This window comes from Macaca thibetana, chromosome 2, assembly GCF_024542745.1.
Source record: "Macaca thibetana thibetana isolate TM-01 chromosome 2, ASM2454274v1, whole genome shotgun sequence".
Lineage (NCBI taxonomy): Eukaryota > Metazoa > Chordata > Mammalia > Primates > Cercopithecidae > Macaca > Macaca thibetana.
In genome coordinates, this window is record NC_065579.1 from 22432720 (window position 1) to 22445608 (window position 12889).

General features: G+C 43.5%; 2 protein-coding genes across 3 annotated transcripts in view; one reads left to right on the forward strand and one right to left on the reverse strand.

Annotated features, from left to right (window-relative positions):
- OXSM (3-oxoacyl-ACP synthase, mitochondrial) overlaps nt 1-12889 on the reverse strand; it is a 488173-nt gene that overhangs the window by 120742 nt on the left and 354542 nt on the right. The gene's annotated exons all lie outside the window — the stretch shown is intronic.
- TOP2B (DNA topoisomerase II beta) overlaps nt 9897-12889 on the forward strand; it is a 66273-nt gene continuing 63280 nt past the window's right edge. The window contains exon 1 of one of the 2 annotated variants that reach the window (XM_050779438.1): nt 9897-10034. In XM_050779438.1, the coding sequence (XP_050635395.1) occupies nt 9966-10034 (69 nt within the window). In that variant the 5' untranslated portion in view covers nt 9897-9965. The remainder of the gene's footprint in view (nt 10035-12889) is intronic. The other variant, XM_050779437.1, reaches the window with a different exon arrangement.

Here is a 12889-nt window from a genome sequence, read left to right on the forward strand (position 1 = left end):
GGGTGGCTTGGTGCTGGCCTGAAGGCGCCACCTCAGCACGATCAGCCTTGGCGCCCTGAATAGCAGCAGGAGGCAGACAGGCTACGTAGTGGAAATGAGTGGGTCCCTGGTGAAGCCCCACCTTAAGGCCTGGAGCCTGGGGGCTGAGCTGCTGATCCTGTGGACCAGAGGACCTAATGCCCATAAAAGCCCCATACTCAGGCTGGACCCAAAGAGATAATGGGATGACCAGCTGCAGAAAGGCGTCACCCTCTCTGCTAAGAGCTGAAGAGACAATGGGACCACCAGCTCCAGAGAAGAGCTGCCCTCTCTGCTGAGAGCTGAACACTCAGTGGGGACAACCTGCCTGCAGAGAGGAGCTATCATGTCTAAGAGCTGACCACTCACCGGGACATGCTGGCTACAGGGAGGAGCTGCCCACTGCAAGTCTCTTCTGCGTTGTTCTGTCACTCATTAAGGCTCCTCTTCACCTTGCCCACCTTCCACTTGTCTGCATACCTCATTCTTCCTGGATGTTGGAAAAGAACTTGGGACCTGTCAAATGGGGGGCTAAAAGAGCTATAACACAAAGAGGGCTGAAACATGCCCCTTCCTTGCCACTTTGTGAGCAACAAGAAGAGAAGAGAGAAGGACAAGAGCTGTGGCCCTTCAGGGACCCCAGACCTCCTCAAGCCAGGAGCTCCCCAAGCCAGGGCTGTGATACTCTCTTTAGGGCTCTGCCTGGTGTTTTCAAGTTTCTGGGCACCACTGTGTTCCCTGGTGCCAGTCATGGAAGCTGCTTGTGGTAGGCCTGGTCCAGCTGCAGCCTGGCAGGGAGCCAGCACCTGTGCCGGTGCCTGGGAGCAGACTGCTCCGTCACAGCCAGCATGCCTGGCTGTGTGCAGTGGACAGACCCCATGCTTGCTTATACACCCCCTGCCACTCCATGCCTGGCTCGCCCTTGGCAGACATAAGATCCAGGCCAGTAGTGTGAGCTGGGCACAGCCTGCCAGGTCAAGTGGGCAGAATGAGCCCAGTGGGCCAGAGCAAAACTCGGGCAAAGGCACCACTGACCACAGAGGTTTCCGGCTGGTGAAGAGACACCCCAAGGACCCCATAACACTATGAGTTAATTTTCTGATTCATAAGATATATAAATGTTTAGCTTTAGCATATACGGAGAGACAGTTATCCAAAGTGGTTTAGTAGATTCTGAGAAACAGTCTTCCAAAGTGGTATCCAGTGGTAAGCTCCATAATACTAACAGTATATGAGAGTCTGTGTTGCTCCACGTTCTCACTAACATTCGGTATAGTCAGTCTTTTAAATGTTTGCTATTCTAATGGGATAGCGTTCTTTTTTTATTTTAAATGACTTATTAGAGCCTACTTTTTTTTTTTTTTAAAGTAAAAGCTTTTGAGCATTTGCAAAAGGAGTAGAAAGATATTCACCAAACTGTTAACAGTAATTACCTGAATGGCAGAATTGTGGGTCGATTTGTTCTTTGCTTTTTCTTTCAACCAGAGATATAGTTCTAAACATATAAATTAACATGTTATTTTATTTATTTATTTATTTAATTATTTGAGACGGAGTCTTGCTCTGTCACCCAGGCGGGAGTGCAGTGGTGCAATCTCAGCTCACTGCAACCTCCACCTCCCAGGTTCAAGCAATTTTAGTGCCTTAGCCTCCCAAGTAGCTGGGATTACAGGTGCCTGCCCCCACACCCGGCTAATTTTTGTATTTTTAGTAGAGACGGGGTTTCTCCCTGTTGGCCAGGCAGGTCTTAAACTCCTGACCTCAAGTGATTCACCCACCTCAGCCTCCTGAAGTGCTGGGATTACAGGTGTGAGCCACTGTGCCCAGCCAGCATGTTCTAATAACAAAAATAAAAAGTGGCAGTAGTTCCCAAAGTCTTTACATTAAAACGTGAGTTCCAAGGATGTTAATAGATATTCCTGAAAAGAGTATCAAGACTAAATAAGTTTGACTTGCTTACTGCAGGACTGCCCAGAGGCTTTCTAAATGCTAGTGAGTTTTGTGAATTCCTTGTGCATGGGTACTATACAGTAGTGTGCATGGTTTCTGAAACTTATAATTTCCAAAATACTTATTTATACCTCAAAGTTCTAGTATACTGAGAAACAAGATTTACTAAATGCTGGAATGGAAGAAGCAAACATATAACACATAAAAATAGATTACAAAAAGGCAAATAATTCACATAATAGATGGAGTGTTCACAAATAAGTCTTCCCTGTAAAACTAGACACTTTGAGAAATTTGTATGCTGCTTTCAGTGTCTTCTGAATTGAAGATATCTTTAATATCTTCTATTGTGAATTTGAAATTATCCAAAATGTGAATCCAAGAGTGGAATCGCATAGTACATCCGTATTTTTCCCTCTGCATTTGAATGTTAGCTATTTGAATATCTTCTATGATGAGGACACTGGATGTGGATTATAAAGTTTAAAATTGCAGGCCGGGTGTGGTGGCTCATGCCTGTAATCCTAGCGCTTTGGGAGGCCGAGGTGGGCGGATTGCCTGAGCTCAGGAGTTCGAGACCAGCCTGGGCAACACGGTGAAACCTGTCTCTACTAAAATACAAAAAAAAAAAAAAAAAAATTAACCAGGTATGGCGGCATGCACCTGTAGTCCCAGCTACTCGGGGAGGCTGAGGCAGGAGTACTGCTTGAACCTGGGAGGTGGAGGTTGCAGTGAGCCTAGATGGCACCATTGCACTCCAGCTTGGGTGACAGAGCATGACTCCGTCTCCAAAAAAAAAAAAAAAAAAAAAAATTGCATAGGTGCTGAGGTGCTGAGGTATCACAAGATTCACAGGACCTTGAGCTTTGGGTTCTCTTTGATCCTTTGGATTTCAAAAAGCAATTTGCTTTGTTTTTTGAACAAGGTAAGACAAAGTAGATTCAGACTGGTTTCAAAGAAAACATCTAGTCAGTCATACAAATGATAGACATTTATCTTTATCACCATAGTTCAGCAATACAATTCTACTGAGGGCCAATGGCTAGAATTATTCACCAGTGTTGCCAGCTTTTTAACATGTTGCCAAATATGCTATATTGCCAAGTATGTTAGCCAACTTGGCAGTATGACAAAAGGGTGTGGTTTGGAGTAAGAGACTTGAGCTTGATTTTCAGTTTCACTACTTACTCAGCTCTGTGACTTTTCTTTTTTTTTCTTTCTTTTTTTTTTTTTTTGAGATGGAGTCTAGCTCTGTTGCCCAGGCTAGAGTGCAGTGGCACAATCTCGGCTCACTGCAACCTCTGCCTCCTGGGTTCAAGCAATTCTCTTGCCTCAGCCTCCCGAGTAGCTGAGACTACAGGCATGTGCTGTACACCTAGTTAACTTTTGTATTTGTTAGTAGAGATGGGGTTTCACCATGTTGGCCAGCCTGGTCTCGAGTGATCTGGACACCTCAGCCTCCCAAAGTGCTGGGATTACAGGCATGAGCCACCGCATCTGGCCGCTCTGTGACTTTCTCTGAGCTTTAATTTTCTTGACTGAAATAAGGATGATAATACTACCTCTCTTAGGGTTATTGAAAGTTAATTAAGCTTCTATGTGTGAAAGGACCTGACTAGTACTGTAACAAATTGACACCAGGGTTCTCAGTAAGTGAGGCTTCTTAATGAAATAAAGTATATGCACTGGCAAGGCTACAGCTGATCTACTTTCAGACCTGAAGATGTTTCTTTTCTCCACTCAGTTTCACACAATTTGATGCTTTTGTTCGCCATCTCCCCTCCCCTCTCCCTCAATTCTTTTGGTACCAATAATTTCTTCCTTCCCTCCTCACACCATCCTGTTTCTCACTACTACAGAGACATAATGCTTTAACCAATTCTTAATCTGTTAACCGATAAAGTTAACAGATTAAAGTTTAAGGTATTTTACTCTTGCTGGTAGTCAACCAATAATACTTGAAAACACAAAAGACTCAAGGATGCTGAATAATGAATCTCAAATGGCCGAGTTTCAGCACCACCATGTATGGTGCATGAAATTTTTCTGACGGAGGCTTCTTGATAACACCTCAAATCCTTTTTTAAAGCAATTTTTTATTGAACACCAACTATATGCCAGGCACTTTCTTTGACTAGCTGGCATTATGTGGTATACTCTTCATTGAACAGGCTAGTCTTACTCTTTTACTTTTCCCAAACAACGTTTAAAACAGAAATATATTCCTTAAAGAGTCTGCATTCTTCAGCCGCCTTCTGGATCTTTCCACATTTTGACAGTCATCTCAAAGAGGAAAGCTGATAGATAAAGATACTAGTTATATATGACATCAGGGCTGACCTCTTAATTCTTTAGAAACAAGTAATTTGCTATTTTTTATTAATCAGCATACTAAAAGATGGTATCTTCAAATTTTTTATTTTTAATTCCTACCTTATATAACCTTTTTTGTTTTGTTCCTCCCAAAATGCTGGAATTACAGACAAGTGCCACTGTGCCCGGCCGTTCCCTACTTTTCTGAAATGAAAACGGTTGTGGTGGGAAAACCACTGCTATCTCTTTTTTTTTTTTTTTTTTTTTTTTTTGAGACAGAGTCTTGCTCTGTCGCCCAGGCTGGAGTGCAGTGGCCGGATCTCAGCTCACTGCAAGCTCCGCCTCCCGGGTTTATGCCATTTGCCTTCCTCAGCCTCCCGAGTAGCTGGGACTGCAGGCGCCCGCCACCTCGCCCGGCTAATTTTTTGTATTTTTTTTTAGTAGAGACGGGGTTTCAGTGTTAGCCAGGATGGTCTCGATCTCCTGACCTCGTGATCCACCCGTCTCGGCCTCCCAAAGTGCTGGGATTACAGGCCTGAGCCACCGCGCCTGGCCTGCTATCTCATTTTTTAAGGTGTGAGTCTTATAAACCTATGAAGTAACAATATCAGATGACTGTGGGCAACCAGAAACTTCAAATACAGCTTACTAATACACATGATAGACTGTGTATCTTGTTGGTGAAGGGCAGGTGCATGATAACATCTAATGTCCCCCAAAGTAGAATTTTCTCAAAACAAGATGCATCTTTGAAAGTCCATCCAATTATTAGACTTTGTTACAAAGGCCAAGAGCAACTTTCTTAAGACACATGCTAATTTTATTTTCCATGTTGTATGAAAACCCTGAATTATTATTGAGAACCCTGAATTACTGAGAACTCTGAAATATTATTGAGCTATATCATATAAGTGAAAGTGTCCCTTCTATCTGTATAATTAGAATGTCACCAGATCAGTGTAGCTTACTTGACCAAAACCAGTCAAAACAAACTCCTGCAAAACAAAAAATCAAAACAAATACTGTATCCTGTAGTTACTGCAGGTAGAAATTGAAGAACTTTACCTGCTATCTGTCTTCCTAGTGGTAATAATACTTAGGAATATGATCATTGATATCTTCAGTCATCCACAAACACTTGTTACTTTTGGTGCTTAAATATCATTTTAAAAGTAAAAATATACTTATAAAATATTTGGAGCAATTAAATAGTTCAAAGAAGCAGAGTTAATAATCTATAATATTTACTAGAGAAATACTGAAAACCAAAATGCCACATTGATGGTAACTTTTCTTCCTTGAGCTCACTTCTAAAGAACTATAAGAAACTAAATTACATTTAAACATACAATAGTCATTAAGTAGGCAATCACTGAGTCTACGATAGGCCAGACATTAACAATTTTTCTTATTCTTAGCCCAGCAACTTTGTATATTGTAAGGATCCACACAATTAATGCAACGAGAAGGGAGAGGTGAAATTATAGACGTTGAATTTTGAATTCAAATGTTAGCTTCTTTAAATGCTCCTGAGGTTAAAGATTTGTCCTCCTCCTCCCAACTGAATCTCAATGTTGGAATGATACACAACATTTAAGTGGAAACTACTGAAGCTTTGGCAGATACCTAGAAGTATGGTTTTGAGTTGCTATTTTCTTAGATAATTTACTTAGTAAATTACCTACTGTGTATAAAGTACGATGATAGGTGTGGCTTATCAGGTAAATTGTTTTTTATTTTTTATGTATATATATACTTTAGAGATGGAGTCTTGCTCTGTCGCCCGGGTTGGAGTGCAGTGGCGTGGTCTTGGTGCACTGCAAGCTCCACCTTCCGGGTTCAAGCAATTCTCCTGCCTCAGCCTCCCGAGCAGCTGGGATTACAGGCACATGCCCAGCTAATTTTTATATTTTTAGTAGAGATGGGGTTTCACCATCTTGGCCAGTCTGGTCTTGAACTTCTGACCTCAGGTGATCTGCCTGTCTCAGCCTCCTAAAGTGAGGTAAATTGTTTATTAAACAGCAAATGAATAAATATAAAATTGCTTTTCAATTAAATGATTAGCTCGAAACTATATAATTTGAGTGTGGACTTAAGGCAAAAAATGCATCTTCATCACCTTTTTAAATTCCCAGGTCCTGAGTACCTAACACAGCAGGAATTTAATTTTTTTTTCATTGCTACAATAGGGAACTATAAGATCTAAAAATAGAAATTCTGAAGTAGTTAGGATAAGCTCCTATGGAAGCTACTCAGAAATCTTGACTAAATAAAGACCTTTATACAGTCTATAGAAATGACTAATTTCTAGTTTTTCCTTTTGGTCAGTGCTTGCTATGGGGTAGAAATTAAGTCATTATATGTAATATATACATATAAAGTAGTATCTAAAACTAGGCAAATCTGATATAGAAGGTTTTTTTTTTCTTTTTTTTTGAGATCGAGTCTCGCTCTGTCGCTAAGGCTGGAGTGCAGTGGCACGATCTCAGCTCACTGCAACCTCCGCCTCCTGGGTTCAAGCGATTCTCCTGCCTCTGCCTCCCCAGTAGCTGGAATTACAGGCACGCGCCACCACACCCAGGTAATTTTTGTACTTTTAGTAGAGACGGGGTTTCACAATGTTGGTCAGGCTGGTCTGGAACTCCTGACCTCAGGTAATCCACCCCTACTTGAAAATTACTTTACATTACCCCAGAAAAGAAAGCTATGCTCAAGTTGGTACCATCAATTTTATCATACAGATATGCTAAGTCTGCTGCACAGTTAAAAAGAACAATTCTTTGGAAGCCGAGATACTTTTAATCTAGATTCCGTCTTCCACTCATCACAAATCTCTGCTTTAAAAATGTTGATTTTCATGTATATTCAGCAATTCTTATTTGCAATTCTTCTGGGTAAGTCAATATTTTCTTAAAACTAATAACACTTATTAAAGGGTTTTTTTCATACTGAGAAGACAAAAGGACTCAATGCCTCACATAAGAGGCAAGTGAAAAGAACATTGTTTTTATTAATCTATTTGAGTTTTGAATATATTGTTTTATTCATTTCAAAATCTGAACCTAGGCCAGGTGCGGTGGCTCATGCCTGTAATCCCAGCATTTTGGGAGGCCAAGACGGGCAGATCACTTGAGGTCAGGAGTTTGAGACCAGGGTGGCCAACATGGTGAAAACCCCGTCTCTAGTAAAAGCACAAAAATTAGCTGGACATGGTGGCGGGCGCCTGTAATCCCAGCTACCTGGTAGGCTGAGGCAGGAGAATCGCTTGAACCTGGGAGGCGGAGGGTGCAGTGAGCCAAGATTGTGCCACTGCACTCCCACCTGGGTGACAGAGCAAGACTCTGTCTCTAAAAACAATAACAACAAAAAACTGAAGATAAAGAGCTTTGACAACTTAAGTTTAAAAAAGGAGACAGCTATATATTTTATAGCTTAGCTTCTACCTAATACTCTTCATTAAAAAACTCATTGCCTTTAACATTGACCCCTTTTCAAACAAAATACATGTGTACTTGGAGATGCAAACTCACAGTAAGAACACAAGATCATTTTAACAAGCACTAAACTGAGGCTCAGGGAAGTTAAATAACAAGGCTATCGGTACTTGGTCAGGTTCAGAAAAGTTTGCACCCCAAGTTCAAGGTAAAGAAAGACTTCACTGTTCTGAAGTCCCTCGTATGGCAAAGTTACATGGCCATCAGAGAGCTAATTTTAAAAAACTGTGTTTAAATTATTTCCATGTTTCAGAGTTCTCCACCTCTAGACTCAGAACGCAGTTTAAAGATGTGACGCGGGACATTTTTGTTTTCCCTTGAGAGGAAATGCACAGTTGGAAGTTCACAAAAACACCTCTTCAAAAAACGGTAATACTGTTTCCACCTTTAAAAAAGCTCTCATCGCAACTCTTTGGTGGCACTTCATGCCTTCAAGTTCTCATTTTGGTGATCGTTGGCTCCTTTTTAGTCTGTCTCACAAGCCAGGTTATAAATGGTTTGAAATCAGGGGCCCTGTTTTTATTTTGAACCCATCGCAGAGCCTGGCACAGCGTGGCAGAGTGTGCGCCCAATAAATACTTGAGTGGAATTACACTGAAAAACAGGAAGAAGTAAAGCCATCTTCCATCTGCCAAAGACTGTGGTGTTGCTGTATCGGTAATTTTCATTCTTAGAAAGCTTTAATGTGAATTAAATTATTCCTTACTGTGCATTTGAAAATTCCACTGAAAGCGGTTTTAAAAATTAAGCCTGCCCTCTTAGAGGCAGGGGGCACACTTCTGGACACATGAGAAAAGTGACAGTGACATCTCCGCATTGTTCAGAGAAGAAAGGTCAACAAAGAGTAGAAATAGAACACTCAACCCACCCTGCATTCATTCCCTAGAACGTTCTCTGTGTGTCCCTTATCATTTAAGCTTTTCATGTGTAGTTTTCTTGAAACTGACTATATCCTCTTTTGGGGTGAGGGGAGGAGAGGGAGGACGGAGATGGAGAAGGTCTGAGATGATTTGTTTTTGACAGCAGCGTCCACTTAGGCCCTTGGGGAGACCGGGTCACGGGGCCTCCTTGCACCAGTGGTCTACAACGTCTTGCCTGCGGTTTACAACCGCTCTTTAAAAATAATGTCCCTTTGGGACGGCCCCCGGCTGCTTCCTGCCACCCCCACGCCCACTCCCACCCCCGCCCCCATCCTCATCCTTAGAGGCCCCAGGCAAAGAAACGCTTCGGCTTCCCGGTTAGGTCTCAGAGTAAACAGCACGCTTGGAGGATTACAATCGACCCGAGGCCAATTCGACCCTTTCCCTTTGCCGCCCTCAATTGACCCTTGACAGCAGCCCCTGCTCTCCCTTCAAATGGAAAACCCACAGACACACACACAAACAAAAACCCCAAGTCTTCCTTTTGGTTGCTACCCGCAATGACGTTTTCCCCTCGGGTCCCGCCCCTCCAGGGGGCTTGGAATTTTGGGATTGGTCGAGAGGCTGTGGCGACAAGGTCCCGATTGGACAGCATGGCGCTGACTGACAGCGGGGGCGGCCGCCGCGCCCTCCCTCTCTTCCCGGTGTGCAAATGTGTGTGTGCGGTGTTATGCCGGACAAGAGGGAGGTGACCGTGGCGGCGGCGGCGGCTCTGTTTATTGTCCCTCTCGGTGTGTGTGTGTGAGGAAACCGGGGCTGCAGGGAGGCTGACTAAGGTGGCCTTTGAAGCAGCGGCGGCGACCGAGACGACTACTCTGGCGACTCGAGCGGCTGGCCTTCGCGGAGTGTGAGAAGGACAAGGCACCTCTGCGTCCTCGCCACGTCGGAGCGCCTCCGGCTCCCCGGCCGCCCTCGCGGCTCGCACGCCTGGGCTTCAGCCCGGCCTGCAGCGGCGCCCGCGGGCGGGCGAGAAGGCAGCGCCGCCGCTCGGCGGTCGCCGGTCGCTCCCTGCTTTCTCTTCCCCAGCCGCCACGCTAGGCCCGGGCGACGCGGACGCCGCGCCTCGAGTTTGAGGGCAGCCGGCGGCGCGGCCTCCTCAGCGGGCTCGGCTGGACGTCCGCTCCGGGTCTTCGCGATGGGGCGCGGGGGTCGGCGCGGCTAGGAGTGCGGCGAGTGGAGCGGTGGGTGCGGAGCGGCGGGGCCTAGCGGCCCGCAGGGAGGCGGGAGCGGCGGCTGCGGCCTCGGGGCCTGTGAGCTGGAGGCACTCGCCATGGCCAAGTCGGGTGGCTGCGGCGCGGGAGCCGGCGTGGGCGGCGGCAACGGTGCACTGACCTGGGTGGTAAGTGACGGGTCCCCGGGATGGGCGGCTGCATTGTTCCGGGCTCGCGGCGGGGGCGGAATTCCGCGGGTCCGAACGGGCGGGGGAGGGGAAAGGGAGGGAAATCCCATCTCCGGAACGGGCGCTCCATCGGGGCCTGTGCTTGCAGAATCCTCCAGCCGGCTCCCCGCGCCTTTTCTTTCTTTTTTCTCTGTGCCTCTCTGGAAGCCCTGACTGCCAGAGCGTAATGTGTACTTGAAACTCTGGGGGGAGAAAATCGCGAACGTAACATACAGCCCCCGCTTCCTCTCTTTTCCTTTTAACCAGACTCTTCCGGGGCAGCCGGGCCTGAAATGGTGGGGAAGGTGATAATGCAAGTGTGTCTGTGTGGGGCAGCATTTTCTCCAAATGTAGTTTAAGAAAACCCTGGGAAAAGGGGTGTGTGTGTATTTTAAATGCAGCCCTTTCTGGGGCTTTAATCTCTCAAAGAAGAATGCACTTGGGGCTTCTACAGCAACTTGCACTTCGATTTGGAAAGTCTCATTCAGTTGAGAGCGCAGTTGGGATGACTTTTACAGCAGTTAATACTGTAGGTCTTCACTCTGTCAGGGTGAGATTATTAAAAGAAGTGCTTGCCTACGTCAGCATCGCAGGTGTAACGGGGTGGGGGCTGAATGGGTGTCCCGGAGAGGTAACTGAAGTGCTTAGTCTTGGAGTTAAAGGATTTCGACGCTCAGTTCCTGCTGGGAAGTAGAAGTAGCTGCAGCGGAAGGAGGAAGGGAGACCGGATTCCCACGACAGATCGATAATTCACCGGCGTTTCACTTGCTCAGCGTGGAGTTCAGACCAGGGTCATTTCCTATACAGAAAATCTAGGTATTTCGGAGAAAAGTAAAAAATGTTACGTTTTTCTGGACTTTTGACGGTCTGTTCCACCTTGCCTGTTTTAAATACCTCAAGGAAGCTTTCATATAGGCATTTTTGTTACTTAATTCGTTTTCTCTTTGTTTGGGTGAGGTTTAGGTGAGTTGAGTAGCAATTTGTGCTATATTGATAACTGCTTCTTATAAAAAGGGTGTTAGTGACAGCAGCAAAACATTTTAATCACTTATGTTTGCGTGCCAGGGTACATTGCAAAATAACTTGCCAGGCTTTTATTGTTGCAATTCTCTGAATGTTGTATATTACACCAGTTACGTAGAATGAAAGTATGAAGGGACTAGAGCCAGGAGAGAAAATGTCAGATGCTGAGTGGTCCATGTGGACTTTGCAGTAAGAGGGTATGTGAGAGGAAGGAGGAGATGGACAGATACATGGAAAAGAATGACTTTTCAGAATTAATGGCTTTTACCCGTCACTAAAATCAGACATCGGAAAACTGACTGAGACAGCCAAATGGTATTGTAAGTTCTCATTCACTACTTGGAAGTGTTGAGGCCTGATCGGTGTTTCTTCTGAAGACCTCTGGTTCTATAACAGTAAACGTTTTGCTCCATAGTAGATTGTTGGCTTTAACATTTGATAGCAGTACTTTAATTTCCTGTTGTACAATTTTGTAGATAATTAAATAACAATTTATTTCTTTCAAGCTCCATAGGAAACTCATTGCTAATAAATTTAGCAAAACTTGGAGGATCTCATTCAACATAGAAAAATCCATTTGAAACTGAAATTGACTTATTGATTAAAGGAATTTTCATTATAAAGTGGATTATGGAAAATATGGGAAATGCAGTAAAATAAAGAGAAGTAAAGATCACTTAGTCTTTTATTTATAGAGTATATCTTATGGAATTAGAAGTTTATTAAAAAGATAATCACTCCTATAAATCTTCTTTAAGAGTTGATGCTTACTCTAAATTTCAGTTAGGTTATATGAGCATCTTTATGTCCATAATATACGCCATTGATCATAGACTGATTTGATTTTATGGGAGGCAATATAGTGAGGTAGTTATGGGCTTTGACATCAGGCTGATGTAGGTTCAGATACTGTCTCTCCAACACATTTAGTTGGACTTTTCCCAAGGAACTTTACCTTTCTAAGCCTGTTTTTTTAATCTGTCAAATAAGGTTGCATTGAGAATGAAATGAGATAACGTATGTAGCACAGTGCTGGGCTTATTGAATGTTGTTATTGGTGAACTTCAAGAAATGCACACTCAAATAATAATTGCAGTTGATTTTACATAAAATATCTTTTAGCTAGGGTAAAAGCAAATTAATTTTTCCTGTGCATGAGTTGGGGCTTTATTGCAGTGGTCATCTATTTTGAGAAAGGTAACTTCGTCTGCTTTATTGAAGCTAGTGTTATGTTGCCACCTGCGTGTGGATAACAGGAAGAAATAAAAATAGAATTAGCCCCTGATTTCTTTCTTCTGGGTGGAGGGTTGTATGCCATGTGTTGCTGATATTAACTACTGTTGGGATGCATGCCAGCATGTGTTGTTAATGTTGTCATTGCTTGAAAATTTACCTTTCAATATCTGAAACCACAAAGCCAAGTGGTTTTAGGACTGGCATTAATTTCTTTTAATAATTCATTTGGTTTGTGTTTAATTTGTAGTAGTATCTCAACCAGAATTTTTTATAATTAAAAAAAGTAAAAAATACAAACATGGCAAAGCTATTTTGATTTAAAATGTATAGCAGTTACAAAGGCTTCTCCTAAGCCAGCAGGGTTTTTTGAATTAATTCTTTGTAAAGCTTTGATTAGTAGACAGTAATAGTCTGGTTCATTCTGTCAGTCTTGTATCATAATTGATTGTAGCAAATACATTTGTGGAAATATTAGAATATAGTTATATGACTTGATCCTTTTCCCAACAATATTCTAACTTGGTAGATTAAAAAAAAATTGTAATGGAAAATGTTAA